Genomic DNA, 15,408 nt, shown 5'->3' with positions numbered 1-15,408 from the left:
TGGATGAATTTCACTGCTGAGTACATTAGCCTCCCTTTCATGGGTTTTGCTTTTATCAGTAGGGTGATTACTTGTGGAAATTAGCATTATACACAACCTATTATCTTTGGCATTTGGGGCTGTAATGTATACTTCGCTCTTTGAGTGAGCCAATAAAGGAATTCACTAATTTAATATAAGCAAGCATATTTACTTGGCAAGCTTCTTAAATCCGATGGCCCTTTTCTTTGTGGGTGTCCCATTGACTCCTTTCCACACATGAGTGTTCCAAGGATCAGGCTTTTGCACACAGGAAAAAACACACAATAAGACACTTTCCAACAAAAAATGTTTCACACCTAAGGCAGCCACTTTTGGTCTGCAGGAGTTATTTTTAATTGCATCCCTCTCACCTGGTACTCAAAGGAAGGTGTGAGACGGTAGTTGAGCATTTCTTGGTGAAAGACTGGCGTAATGCTTCCTGACATTGGAGGCACAATCCACACCCAGTCTCCAGGGCAGCCTCCTCTCACCCGATACTCGTTCTCCATGTGCTTCATGAAGGACTCTGTGGCTGAGTGATGGTCCACTATGGTCACTTTGCAAGTCTGGAGTATAAAGCAAGAATATGGGAGGAAAGGCAATATTTTAAAATTAAGGAATGGAAAATGAAAAAGCATAAAGAACAAAGTGACAATAAACTTCCCAACCCTTAAAAAAAATCTCTGCAATAAGTGTGTTGTTTTATTCCCTAAATGTAGTAGTTTTTAGGTAGTCTGTATTTGGATTTTTGACATGTAGACCTAAGCAAATACATATTTCATAATAACACAACTTTACAAACCAATGTTATAATAAATTTTCCAACAAAACAGATAACTTTCTGTAAAATAAAACCAGTCAGATCACTGCATGACTTGCTGATGCACGAGATATCACTGAGGGAGGCAAATGTCATCCCATTAAAAGGTATAGTACACAAAACGTCTGAAAAAGCATAATAGAATAAAATGCGGCCCAACAGAGCAAATTCAAATTAGCTGGTCTGAGAAAACCCAAAGCTCTAAACATGGGTAATAGGCATCTTGAGTCATTAGCTTTTATTCTTCCCAAAATGCCCTAATAAAGTCTAGCCAAGAGGAACAAGTTGTGGAAGGTTGTTAAAACTGGAAATTAGGTTAATCCTCCAGTGATAAAGAATACTGGCACGCAAAAAAATAAATAGTGGATCAGTTTTTATGAGGACAAAAACTGAAAATCCATGTAATACTTTTATCACTTGACAAATATGCACAACTTTGTGTTGTTCTATCATACAAAATCCCCCTTATAAAGCCTTGACAAAAGTACAAATTTAAATGTGGATAAATTGTCATTTTATAACCCTCTAAAGCTCGGTTATAACAGAAGTTAACTTAATGACTCAGACAGGTCAAGAGACATTTTATTTTATTTGTGACTCTGAAAAGTCAGTCTTTAGGCTAAATACCCCATATTATTATATCTTTGCACCACAGTCATGTAAATATCAATGTTTTATTAAGCTTTGTTCATGATGTGTAGTTCAACACTAAGCATATAACTCAGAAGGGCACTTGTGGAGATGAGATCACTTTTGTAAACAAGCAACTTGCTGTGAATCCAATATGACAAAAGGCTCTCTTTTCCCAAGAGGAAAGCGCACACACCTTCAAATCCCTTGAAATCTATATTTAGATCAACTTTAAGCAAAGGATGCAATCACCTGAAAGCTGTAGAGAACAGCAATATTAATCTCCACAAGTGCCTGGTCTTTCCAAAGGGAAGATGTCTTCCTGGTGTCTAAGCCCATCTTGTTGGCAACCTCCTGCAAAACATAAGATAAATGAGATGATATTAATGTGAAAACCAATTGTATGCAATGTGCTGTTTTTGTTTGATAAAAAGGTTTGATTATATGGGTTTCCCAAAAGCTTGGATTTTTCAATCAAATGTGAAGTGTACATGCACCCCATCAGATCTGGTCCAGCAATGGCCTAAGAATTTGGTGCATATCACAGACACATAGAACACCTGGCAAAAATCTATAAAAATCTAAGTCAAGATGAAAATGCAGTTTACAAGAAACCAAAAAAAAAAAAAAAAAACTATAAGCTACCGTTTACAGAAGTAATTTTAAGCCATCATCTATATGAAAGTACCTTCACATCACTTTGTAACACATTTTTTATTTTACTTTCATTTTGTTTACATTTACACGTTTCAGAATAGTTCAGTTAAAATTGCACTTCAAATATGCTGCTGCAAAATCTGTTTCATATTTGCCGTTTTTCTTGGGTGTCATACTTTTATAGAGAGTTCATTCTATAATTCATCACTTCCAGATGCCCAAACTAATTTTCTTACTACCTTGTGTGATTGGTGCTGTGAGCCGTTTTAGCCAGTTATACATAATCAAACATGACCATTTCTCTTATATGTCTAAAAAAGAAATTGTATGTGGTTTTAAAGTTAATATACTACTTTGCAAGAGTAAGCCATACTGCCACATTGACTTTTTCCTAAGTATCCATTCGGATATCATTCTGTTGCGTACAGTTTCTGCCCAGGTTCACCTGTCAAACAGCCTCACAACTGATTCTCTACAGAAGAGCTCATCAACAGAGTGCTTGACAGTTCATTTGACAGTTTGTAGTGATTTGTTGAGTTTGGTTTTCACCAAACATGTCACTGTGAGTTATCAAATATCTCAACTTTGGTCTTGTCTCTCCAAATAGCATGGTTCCAGAGTTCCTGTTGTTCTTTCAGTAACAGCTATCCCAAGCCATGAACCTTTACTCTTCACAGAGATGAATGGCTTTCCTGATAAACTAATTCGCTGCTCTGCTGATTGTATTGTTGTGAACTTTAACATCAGCAGGATGTAGAATCTAAGAAATCTCTTTCAGATGTTGGCAATTACCCCCACAAATCCAAAAGCTGACCTCAGAGGGAATTTGTAGGAATACCGGTGAAAATTGAAAAATGTTTGGAATGTCGTCTAAATGAAAATAACCCCAATTCACACGCCCAACAGTGGGATTTCAAAATGACCAGATAACCTTTCAGTTTGCTTCTCCAAGGTCACTTATCTTATCTTTACACATTTATTTGATTCAGCCCAGCAAACTGCTAGCATGCTATTCCTATGAGTGGTTTATTACTCTAGGTGTGTGCTTACTTTTAGACATCACGTCCATATTCTGCTTATGTCTTTGTCATGTTTTGTATTTAGTAAAAATACAAGAACAAGAAGTTATATTTTAATAATGCAAGACTGTATTGACTTAATTTTAAGAACTTGTAGTTGGTCAAAAGATTATTTATTTAGGGCATGCAAGGTCTTTGAGTTAAAACTATGGTTTCATATTTGGCAAATTACTTAGTGCTGAATAAAACAGAAAAACCCAAAGGGCAGCAAGAAGCCATCAGCCTTCTCCACAAATTAAGCAGTTGAGTAACAAGACAAATCCAAAGCTGGCACCCATGTGCCTTGAAGTGCTCCTCAAAATTGGATTGCTCTGATTTGGGATGAAATCTTTGGAAACCTTTCTCTTTACATGTCTGAGTATTGCTACATGACATACGACACACAAAAAAACAACAGTCTGTTCAGCATTTTCCATCTGCGATATCACCTTTTTTCTTTAACTGAAGGCCATAAAGGATTCTTTAGAATCTAGATAACACACAAACACTTAAATTTCTTGCAAATCAGATTTCTTTCCATTTTGCATAGTTACATTGTTTTTGGCTCATTTGATGACACAACACATGCTTGTCTTGACACAGGGCTGCAGTCAATCTGTGCCTTCAATTCTTTCCTGCTTCTAATGTCACATGACTATGTTTCCTGGCGTGAAAAATACCTCCAGAATGTTGTAGCGTGAGCTGTCACAGAAGTCCCTCACGCCAATCTCTGTGCCCATGTACCAGCCACTGAAGGGGCATCCAGTGAATTCAAGACCGCCAATCTCTAGCAGCATGTTTGCAACTGCTGGGAGGCCGTACCACTTCAGCCCCAGGTCCTTGAACCACTCAAACCTGGGAAATGAAGGAGACAACTGTGACGTAGTTAAAGGGTTACGTCAAATAATTTGCTTCATTATCCACTGCCAAGCTAGCAATATGCTTCATCACTAGGATCCTTAAGAGCCAGTGTAATTGCCACTGAGACACGTAAAAAACTAGTGTGTCCAAAAACCAACATTACCAAAATGAAACCCATTGTTAAGGCCTTTGTAATCCTGGCCAAAGGAAGTGTCGCCTTTTGAAACCTTTGGGGGGATTGATAGCATTGCTTTCAGTCTATTATTTGCAGCACTGGGTTTAATCTTGTGTAATGATGAGACACTATGCGTGGCCGAAGCTTGTGCCAAGCTGCTGCCAGAGCTAAGGGCCAGCTGATGCATGTGTATGGAGAAAAGAAAGCCAAATCTGGAAACGTCTGGCAGGGTGATCTGTGTGTCAAGGGATTCTGAAACACTCTGTAGTGTTTAACAATGCTGTTATAGCTTGGAGTGCATCTGTAAGTGTGTAGTTGTGAATGATAGTGTGGCAGTAAAACCTGATTTTTTTTGTATAATTACAATGCTACCATGCAAGTGGAGCTTAATGATTAAGATACCGAGGGTTTTACAGCTTTTGAGATTTGGCTTCGGATATTCTGTTGCAGGAAAAGTAAACAAAATGAATAACAAATAAGAAGCTTGAAGTTTCCACTAACAAGTCCCGTGCCTGCCACCAAAAAAGCAAACAAGAGCTAGTTGTGCTTTCAGGGAATAATCAGCACAGTTGGAATGGAAAGATAACCAATCAGCTTCCTTGGCATGAAAGGAGCCCATTGTTTGAGAAGTGTGGTTAAAAAGATGTGCAAGTGGGTGGATGTCCCTCAGTACAGCCTCCTCTGTTGTCGTTTTGTTACATTCTTTATGTTTTATGCATGCCAAAGAGAAAAAAGCAGAACTCACTTTGGATGTATGATAGGAACCTCCAGAATTAGGTCTTCAGGGATCTCAAAAAGCTCAGGGTCATTTCCATTGGCTTGTAGCAGAAGTGGAAGGACGTCAAATCGACCCTTTGGTGCTTTCCATCCAAGCTGCATGCAGATCTAAGGATGAAAGTACAAAATGTTAGCCAAAGAAAAGCCAAAGAGATGGACAATTCTGCAGCTGCATCTTACTGATCTGTACCTCTGTGAACTCAACATTAGCAGGGTCTCCCAGAATACCTCCATCAGGTTGTTTGTAACCTGCGTAGCGAATCAACTGACTGTTCCACACTCTGAAATCATGTTTGCCATCGGTTCTCTGTGGAAATATGGTGATTGCTGACCTGCAGAAGAGGAATAAGGAATACACTCTATGTTGTAAAGGCAAAAAAAGAATGCTGCGTTACATTGACATCTCTGCATGTGTGTGGCTTCTGTACACACTGGTTTTGAAGTTAGAGGTGAGGCAGCAACACATCAGGTGATGTAAGTGCTGCATTAATCAACTGGACCACTACCTGATGGATGATACTGTCAAAGCCTGGCAACATGTTGCCCAATCTAGATCCCACTGGTGTTTTAATGCTCTTTACGGGGTGAGGTTGTTAATGTTGGTAAGCTGGTTGTCAGTAACTGAAGAGGGTGTGATGGATTTACTGAACAGCTTGTCTGAATCTGGGCCAGATGTGCTGCAAGTCTGCATCCAGTGGAAACAAGGTCATGGTAAGAAATCATAGGCAAACGTCTCTCTTTGGAGCAACACATGTTGTGATCAATCATTTGCAGTAATGCACTAATCAACTAGCCAATGATCAAAACCACCAATACGTCTCTTCATTGGCACTGATTGGGAAGAAAAAAGACAAAATGTGAATAATAATTTCCTTCCCTGATCAGGAAATGCATCAAATCTTAAACAGGATGGTCTTTGATGCACTTTTTGTTTAGTTCAGCAAAGATCAGATAAAGTGTCTCACTCCTTTAATGTGATGCTATAAAGCTTCTAGTAGATTAGCGGCATGCTTTTCATCATAATAAAATGTTCTACTTCTCAATTTAATTATAGAACAAAGCTGCAGATAATTGGTACTCCAGATTTTATTACACTGAAAAAAAGAATAACAAATTTAAAAAGGATTACAGATTATAGATTATTACAGGTATGACTGCAAACTGATAACTAAGATGATGGTATGACAGTGCCTTATGAGGTCCTCCATTGTAATGTTCATCATTTTTTTTCCCTTAGTGATTTATAAAGAACTACATTAAAATTTAAACATTGTTTATTGATCGACGTTAAAGCAGACGCGCCAGAATTTCAGTCTCATTTGTGTGGCGCCTCTTTTGACATGTGCATCCGAGCCAGCTCTCAGAGGGCCAGGAGACTTGTAGTAATGAGTCAGGATGCATCCATCTTACGAGAAGTAAATGTGAGATGTCACATATGATTAGGACTTGGCAGAACGTGTGTGAGGGCGGCGCAGGGGTCTGACAAATGACTGCTTGTTAGCGAGGTCTGCCGCCTTACCAGGCGGGCAATGATTGGTGCTGAAGTGCTGACGGATAAATAGACAGGCAGCAGATAGTGTCATATACGACGTTAAGAGACAGAGCGCACATTGACAGATGGGACAGAGGGTCAAGTCGGGGTAGTTGGAGAGAGAGAGGGGTGATGAGCTACATGGAGCGACAGATGGATCAGATGCAACGAGGGGAACCGGGGCAGAGCTGTAACAGTAAGAAAACTGAAAAGAAATAATGGTGTAAATAGTATTAACTTGGTGTGTGGTTTTACCGAAGGTTGCCTTTGTTGGTGGCATACTTGATATGGTTACAGATGTAGTTATACATTCCATGGGCTGTTGTGCAGTCTCTGGCATCAAAAACCTAAAGAAGCAAACATGAAACAGGAAATTAAAGTTATGTTCTTGCAACGTTCAGCAGTTAAGAGCTTTACTAAAACCAGCAGACTCTTGTCTAGTTCCTCAGAACCAACCCAGTGCACCGTATGACTGGAAAAAGCCAACAGTATCACATGATTCACAAAAACATGGCTCCTGAACCCGATGGCCTCCTCTCCAGTTCTACACCTGAAGATCCTGTCCACAAACAGGATTTGAAACAAGAATTTCAAGTTTGTGTCAGGAAAGCAGAGACAGCTGCTGCTGTGGGTGTATAATTACAAAATAACCCTTAAAGAATCCCTGGGAGCAATACTGCTAAAGCACTCTCCAGAAATATGGAAAACACTTATAAGTCATTTTTACAATACATGTGGAACAGACAAACAAACTCCCATGATTTGCTCAAGAACTCTGGGACAGTGAAGATTTGGTGGATTGGTCCAAGGACAGCACGAAAGCCATACCACTCACCCATAATCCAAGGTTTGATAATCCGTCCCCACACTGTCCAGAGCCTTCAGCATGACAATAAACAAATCTTCCCAGGTCATCTTCATCGCAGGTCAACAAGAGGAAAACGGATTTCTGCCTTTTCAGGATCAGCCTCGGCTTCAAGCATGTTTATATACGTGAACACGCTCAAGGCTGAGCAGAGCCAAAATGTGAACTTCTCAGTTTAATAGTCAAGGTTCCCACTCTTACTTATGGCCATGACATATGTATTATGAATGACCAAAAAAAAGAAAAGAAATAAAAATAGATCCCAGATAAGTGATGCTGAAGTTCAACCTTGATGGAGTGAAGGCTTTTGTCATCCAGAGATTATAATGGGGTTCTTGGTTAAGAGAATGCAGTGATGAATTGAAACTACTAAACAAAAAACATATCCCACAGTTTACCATGTTCATTTCAACAATTTCTAAATGTATAGGTTTTTATGCAAATGCCCTCCTCCCCCCAAAATTGTCAACTTATTTGAAACAACTGCCAAAGAGCTAAAACTTTTTACTAGCAAGATGCTGAATCGTTGACATATTGGGTACAACCTGTAGTTTGGACCACTGAATCCGTCCCACACATCGGGCAGCATTCCTCCAGGCGTGCTTGGCTCCATAAATCAGTTCGGTGTCTTTTAGTTGATAAGTCCCTGAAGCTTCAATCTCTTTTGTCACCTCCTCCCATCTGTCCACATGAGCCTTGGAGCCAAACCTGAGAGCCAGGACAGGTTCAGGGACACAATATAACAACTGACAACACAGAATACTAAATTGTGAGGACATGTGGCATTGTCAAACCAGTATCAAATGATAAGTTGCTAAGAAGCAGTCACAGAACATGCTGACATATTGAGAATATGGGCTCCCACATGGGTGTTGTGTTTATATGCACTTAATCTAAAAGAGAAGCAAAGCAACATCTAAATGGGGAAAATGTTTCAGAAATCAGCAGGGACCAGGGTGATAAAGAATCTCAAAACAAGCTTCTCGTTTTGATCGTGAAAATAATTTAAATGACTAAAAGAGGCTCCACTGAAAGACTAAAACTGGATTCTTCTCCAGTGGACCAGCAGCGGCCCATCTATAGTCATCGTAAACAATACCCCTTAGGTAAAGGATGGTTGCCTTATCTTCATGGTTTCACATGCTAACATTGTATAAACATGAATCAAAATGCCTGTTGATGTCAAATTTACCGATTTGGAAATGATAAATTGACCATGATGCCTAAAAGTGGAACAAACTATGTAAAATAAAACCCAAAGATCAATAGACAATACATAAAAACAAGAATAAAGAACTCTGTGTGATCTATTCTAAACTTATGCAAGCAAAAACAAAAACAAAAAAAACAGGTTTTTGGCAGGGTTTTAGATTTGATATTTTGTGTAGCATCTGTTAATTAACCTAATTTGGAATATCCATCCCAAAAACAAATTTCATGACTACAGTACTAGAAAATAAAAAAAAGATGTTGTGATAATACTTATAAAATAGTGAAATTCAGATTCAGTAGGCACAGAGTTTATTTTTGTAAATATGCATGTGATCTATTCCAGTCTCATGATCATGCTTGTCTGCTTGACAACTGTCAAGTCAGCAGTCTTCTGCAGGATTGTGTAAGGTTGTCTGCCTAAATTCATTATTTGTACAATGGAGTCTTTCCCTTCCTTATCAATTACATAAACAAACAAGTCTGCTGGTGATGCACACTGCTTGAGTGTTCAAACACTGGAATCCAAAATGGATTCTGAGCTTAATTTCAGAATCCATTTTGGATGTGAAACATCTTAAAGGTTACAGACGCATTGTTTGTGTTTGACAAGCTAAAGTATTTGATTGCTCTTTTTGCTAGTCGTCTTTTTCAAATTCAGTTGGAAAACTCATTTGAAATGTCAGATTTGTTCAGTGACGTTATTCACACTGGATGTCTCTTGTAGCCTAGATTTCTTCCATTAACAAATCCTGTGGAGTTTGTAGTGAAGTACATTTTCCAAAGCTACTGCAGTTTCTCTAATTTATCAAGAACGCTTCTCTTTCCATTTAAGAAGAGACAGCTGAAACCAAACCAATATAAATATAAATATCTCCTTTACTGTTCTAAAAATCTTCTACAAGGGGAAATGTAGAGTTGACAATGGGTCTTCTAATTTAGATTCATTCTTTGACTTACTGGAAACCCAAGTGTATTGCGTTGTGTAGTGATCTCAGTGTGCAGAGCTGACAGACTTGTCACTTTATTATGATTAATTAGATGACAGTTTAACTGACCAAAAATTCAAAATCAAGTCAAACAGGTTTAGAGGCAATTTTTCTTTTTTAAACGGTATTATGAGCTGAACTTGCCTTTTGATGGAGGTGTAGTATTGGTCAATGAAGTCAGCGGCCAGGGGAAGAAGTTCCTCTTTGGTTCTGACCTCATCTGGTTTGCGAACACCCTGACTTGGCACCATCACAGAACCATTGCAGACGTTTTCACTGCAGATTGGCATCTGCAAATAAGCAAGCAAGTTAATGCTGTACAAAAGAAAAATTAAACATTAAATCATCAGAACATTCAAACAACTAAGCAAAAGCAATCGATTTTTGTTGCCTTAAAGAAAAAAAATAAAAATCAGCCTCCAGATTTTACACTCAATGGGAAAGACATCCAGAGTTGTGTTGCTTCAACTGAAAACATGTTAAAACCTTTAGTTTATAGCCTTTAACATAGTGCAGACAGTTATATTGTGTTTCGGGATAACCACAACCTCAAGTGTTTGAGGGTGTGGAGACAAATATATACATATTTTCAGAAGAAAGTAAAGTTTGCATTTCATTTGAAAATCAAGATCCAACAGTCTGGAGAAAAAGAGTGCTAGTGAATCTTAGGTTTTCATAAGATACAAATGTAGAAAACTTGTTTTGAGTTCAGTTTTCATCTGGTTCCTTCAGTTTAATAACCAAGACACTCATGAGCCATTTTTGAAACAGTTAGGTGTGAAATCAGCCTCAGTTATTTTTTTCTGCTTTCATACAATCCACACAATGAGTCCCTTCCTCAGGTTCAAGCCCTTTCAAATACTTCAAGAATTAAATTTAAGTAGGGATAATAAGTAAAGCTGATTTAACTCTTTAAGAATTCCAGACACTGCAAGTGTTACATTTCCCATTGTTATATAAATGGATGGCATGTGTATCAATGAATGAGTAAGTCAGTGAGTCATGTTGGTGTCGTTCCAACATGAGGTGTCGTTAAATGGGGACTTGAAGAATAGGAGAAACCAGAAAAATACAAGAAAAACACAAACACATAAATAACAGATGGCTACAATGAAAAAAAAATCCATCCCCCCCGTGTGGTCATCATGTTATTAAAGATTTAGTCAACAATCACCTTGATTTTTTTGGACAGAGAACCGAGAGCAGCATAAGTAGAGGGTGTTAGCAAAGACAAAATTTGACTAGGACCCTAGTGTGCCCAAAATTGGCTCATTAAACTCAACCACCCACTTACACTTTGCCAACAGTGTAAGGATGTGTTCAAAAAGAAAAAGAAATATGAAGAGAAAAAAAATAATCCATGAGCAAACTGAGGAAAGAAAAAAAACAACAATGGAAGACAAATGGATTTCAAGTCGGAATAAGCAGTAAAAAAACCCCAAAAAAACAAACAAAAAACAGGAAGCTGGGGAGAGGTGACCGACAAGCAAGAGCAAGACAGATGAAACAAAGAGGTGACTGAGTAAAAAGGGGAAAATGGATGAGCAGAGAGTTAAAAATAAAACAAAGGGATAACTCATGCTCCAGCACGTCCGCTCGTCACACTGCTCTGGGCATTCATGCCAGCCAGCTGTCCTTTTGGAATAAGACGGCTCATTTGTGATATATAATAAATCTGAAGATGCCATTACAGCCCATTCATTGGGATGCACACGACAGGCTGTCCAATAAGTCAAAGGGATTAGGTTTCTGTTTACAAATGGACGGTGCATGCTTAAAAACAGCAATGATCACCTTTTCTTCGGTAGGTGGACTCATTGACTAACAGTAGAAACTTTGGCTACTTGACAAAATACGTTTTGAAAAAACCAAAGCAACTGAGAAATGAACAGAAAAAAAGGCTAAGCATTAGCATCTAAGACTTTCAGTCTTATAAATGAGATAACTGAGATGACTGAACATATTTGAATTCCTTTGTGCAATAATACAGAGAAAAATATCTCACACAAAAGAGTTGGTCTCTAAAATGGATAAATAAGGTTTTTTTTTGCATCTAGTTTGTGTTGCAATTAATGGATGCTAACCTTCCAGCCGACATGTTTCAGCTGGAAAACGACGTATCCTTTTAAATCCTTCTATTTATTTTTAAAACCTGCAAACTGTGAGGCTTTTCTGACAGCATTTCTTTGACATAATTTGTGCTAACAAGATTCAGTTTGTCTTTGATTTTTATTTGTTTTGTCAGTTAACAAAACAAAACGCTTTTGTATTTCTACCCTTTTAAAGAGTAATAATTTTTGCTTGATCTCGTTTACTTTGTGTTCTTGCAACCGTGAGTCAGATGCACACAGATTTGCAAGTTTAGGTGAGTCAAAAACCTGCACCACATTTGACCTTGTTCACCCAAGCAAGTGACATTACTGCATAGCTTTAAATATAAAAACATGTACAGAAGCATTTTAAAAAATATATAATATTGTATAAGGTATAAGACATTTAAAGTCTTTATGCTAACTTGGCAAATAGCCTACAAAATGTATCAAATACCAGCTGATTTAGGAAAAGGAACTTCTACAGCTTAAAAAACAAACAAAAAAAAAACATCCACCCACTGATTTTTTAGTTCATAGAGTTTCTGCCAGATGGAGACAATCAATTGAACTTTTGACATAGACATATAGGTACAAAAATAGAAAATCAGAGGAATTCATTTCATGAATTAAATGTGGCTTACAGATCATGTCTGTCAACACCCTCTACAAGGTGTGAAAGTCAGAAAAAAGTACTGAGATTGCAGTTTCCAAGCAAATTTATGAAAAGTTCATGGATGAAAATGTATGGTAGAAAAGGGGCGTAATTTCTGTGTTAAAAAATCTATTTTATGCTCTTATTCATCTAAAGAACTGAATATTTCAATTTCACTTAAAGGTTCTGCTGTCCACAACAAGAAATCATATCTTTGGTTTTAGGTAAAAATAAAAATCATGTATAAGAGACTGTTGGTTTTACAAATGTATTCCTCCTCTTTCTCCTTAGAAGTTACCAGTTCTGTATTTTTTAAACGCTGGCAGCAAGCTGAATTATCTAAACATTGTTTAGCTACAAACATTCCTCTTCAAATTGTATGTCATTCCTAAAGATGTTTACATGAAAACGTAAAATTCATGCAGTCACTGTTGTTCCATATTTGATCTCTACATTGTAAACTTACAGTTCGTTGATTATGCATCATTGGACCACACTGAGTGCAACAGCTAAGCTCACCTGAACAAGAAGTCTGTTGGATTTATGGTGTAACAACACAAGTAAAAATTCATCTATGTTGGTTTTAGTTAGGCATTTCATTTACAAAAACCTCCTACCCAAGGCTGTGATGTGAACTTTTGTTCTATAATTTTGCAAAGAATAATTTTAAAGGCACAATTCTTGAAATGCTGAACAAATTACCTCAAGCTCTGTTTCAACTCCCCATACCAGGAAAATTATAACATTTCCATTGTAAGCAGCTGTTGGACAGCTGAACAGTGTGCCAATTATGGCTAGAGATTTTATGAGCCTTAAATGTGGAGGAAATGTCATTTCTTAGAAAAGGTATCAACTAGGATGGCTTTGTTACAGATTTACAAAAAGTACCAAGAAAAATAATATGACAAAAATGAAAATTTCATATTGATTCTCCTAGTCCTCTTTTACAGAAAATCATTTCATCCATATGAGCTGTCAAATACCAGTGTGCTGATGATTCATTGCTTTATTATAAGGCTCTCATTACTCAATGAAAAAATACTCCAAAATATCTAATCCCCTGCTGTTTGACCATAAATCTTCAGACAAGAATCTTCACAAACGAAATAAAGGTCTTGGATGAATAGAACGGCAAAAAAAGACACACCAAGCTATGCTATTATATTTCAGACTGCTGAAGTCAAGCTGTGCAATGGTGAGTATGCACACTGTTCAGTCAACTGAGAAACTTCCTCTGATATCCAGCCTGTAGTACAAGGTGAAGCTCTGCAGCCATTATTTTTACAAGTAAAATCTGAAAAGGTCCTGCAGATTTTGCAGCCTTTCATCACTTATTTGTTATATCAGCCCAAAATTTCACCAGTTTTGGGGATTTATTTATGCACTGGTCTGGAATAACCAGGAAACGTAGGAGCCCATCACCGGGCTTTAGCAACAAAGCGATTGTTTTCCATTTTCGACACTCGGTCGAAGTTTTACTAGTGTGTTTGGTGATCATTGTGCTGTTGGGTGACCCATTTTGGGTCAAGGTTCATCTGTTGAGCAGATGGGCTCACTTCTGACTGTACAAGACTTTGATCCACATTGGAATTCATGGGTCAGTGACTCACTGACTACAAAGTGCTCAAGTCCTGAAATATAAGAGAAAATCACTCTCCTACCATACAGTGACAAATATCAAATATCAGCACCAGAAAACTAAATTTCCAACAGCCAGTTCCAAGTGTGCTTAGGTAGATGTACTTTAAACTGGTTGAGCACGTTGCAAAGTCCCTGTATTTACCAAATAAATATTCACAGGTAAATTGCAAGTATTGTTTTACAGGAAGCATAATGAAAGACTCGCCAGGGCTGCTATGATCTGTATTTGACAGACAATGGCTGTCTAAACAGGAATAGAACAGCATAGCCAGTCACGTAATAAACATGCAACACAGAGAATTCTGACATAATAGTGTTGGATAATGACCAATTAAGATTTCACATTCTTTGTGCAGTTTCCTGTTGTTCAAATCATGGGGATAATTTAAAAACAAAAACAAATTTAAAAGAGATGGCTGCTGCTCAATTGATCTCAAACATTGAAATACCCACGTCATTCTCCTGCTAACCTTTATGAACTTGAGTTTAAGGACTACAACGATGGCAACCTTTGATATTATCTCAGTTTAATACAATCGTCCAAGTTAATGCATCCAATTATTCAGTAATTGAATGTTAGTCTAAAATGATAGGTGAAAAACATATTTTATTTTTAAAAAAAATCTAAAAATTAAGCTTAAAAGAAAATCTCAAACTACAAGGTTGAACTAGTTTGGACAATACCTTCCTATGCAATTCCATTCAGTTCTCATCTCCGTCTGGGATTTGGTCCATTGAATTTCTGGATTTCTCAGGATGCATTTCATCTTGGCCAATCAGCAAACAGTGCAGAAAATCAATGTCTTCATTTGCAACTCCTTATGTTTTTAAATTGTAGTCTGCCTACTGTTGCAATGGCAGCAGAAGTGAAAGGCATTAAGGGTGTGTTGGCCACGCTTCCAAATATTGCGCAATTAAAGCCGGAGCAAGAGGAATGCTTAAGACATTTTATTGCAGAAAAAGATGTTCAGCTCAGCACTTCTCTTTTTGGAGTGGGGAATGGTTATTTACAGTGCAATTTCCAGTAAACTCCAAAGCATAGCTTCCTTCACGGTCAAACTAAACATTTTAAACATTACAACCAAACACTAGGGCTTGGTAAAATCAACTCCAATCCTTTCAAATATCACCAAAGTTCACAAAGCAAAGCGTAGAAAAAGGGTCTGGTTTTATTCCAGGCAAAGGTTGAAAAAAAAATCCCTGAAAATTGAAGCTTGTGAAAATTAAAATGTATGCCCTTCAAGGACTACAAAGCTGAAACTAGTGAGAAATGATTGAAATTGCATTTCATCACTAGTTTTTGTCGTGTAATTAAAGTTCCAATAAATGTATCAATCTATTTCTATTTATTATGAACATATAAATTGTGTTTTATATGTTCATGGAAGCACCATTAATGTGTCTTTTTGTTTTGAAATCAAATTAATGA

The 15,408-nt window shown here is 37.5% G+C and overlaps 1 protein-coding gene across 2 annotated transcripts in view; it reads right to left on the bottom strand.

Annotated features, from left to right (window-relative positions):
• Positions 1-15,408, bottom strand: part of nos1 (nitric oxide synthase 1 (neuronal)) — a 50,954-nt gene that overhangs the window by 19,643 nt on the left and 15,903 nt on the right. For both annotated transcript variants that reach the window (XM_015028817.1, XM_015028818.1), the window contains exons 5-13: positions 9,738-9,883; positions 7,941-8,103; positions 6,786-6,877; positions 5,190-5,331; positions 4,968-5,107; positions 3,867-4,041; positions 1,724-1,825; positions 393-587; positions 194-279 (exon numbers count right to left, since the gene is read on the bottom strand). In XM_015028817.1, the coding sequence (XP_014884303.1) occupies positions 194-279; positions 393-587; positions 1,724-1,825; positions 3,867-4,041; positions 4,968-5,107; positions 5,190-5,331; positions 6,786-6,877; positions 7,941-8,103; positions 9,738-9,883 (1,241 nt within the window). The remainder of the gene's footprint in view (positions 1-193; positions 280-392; positions 588-1,723; positions 1,826-3,866; positions 4,042-4,967; positions 5,108-5,189; positions 5,332-6,785; positions 6,878-7,940; positions 8,104-9,737; positions 9,884-15,408) is intronic.

Source organism: Poecilia latipinna, unplaced genomic scaffold (assembly GCF_001443285.1).
Source record: "Poecilia latipinna isolate Pla-1442-1.1 unplaced genomic scaffold, P_latipinna-1.0 Scaffold136, whole genome shotgun sequence".
NCBI lineage: Eukaryota > Metazoa > Chordata > Actinopteri > Cyprinodontiformes > Poeciliidae > Poecilia > Poecilia latipinna.
This window is presented reverse-complemented; position numbering and strand designations above follow the sequence as displayed.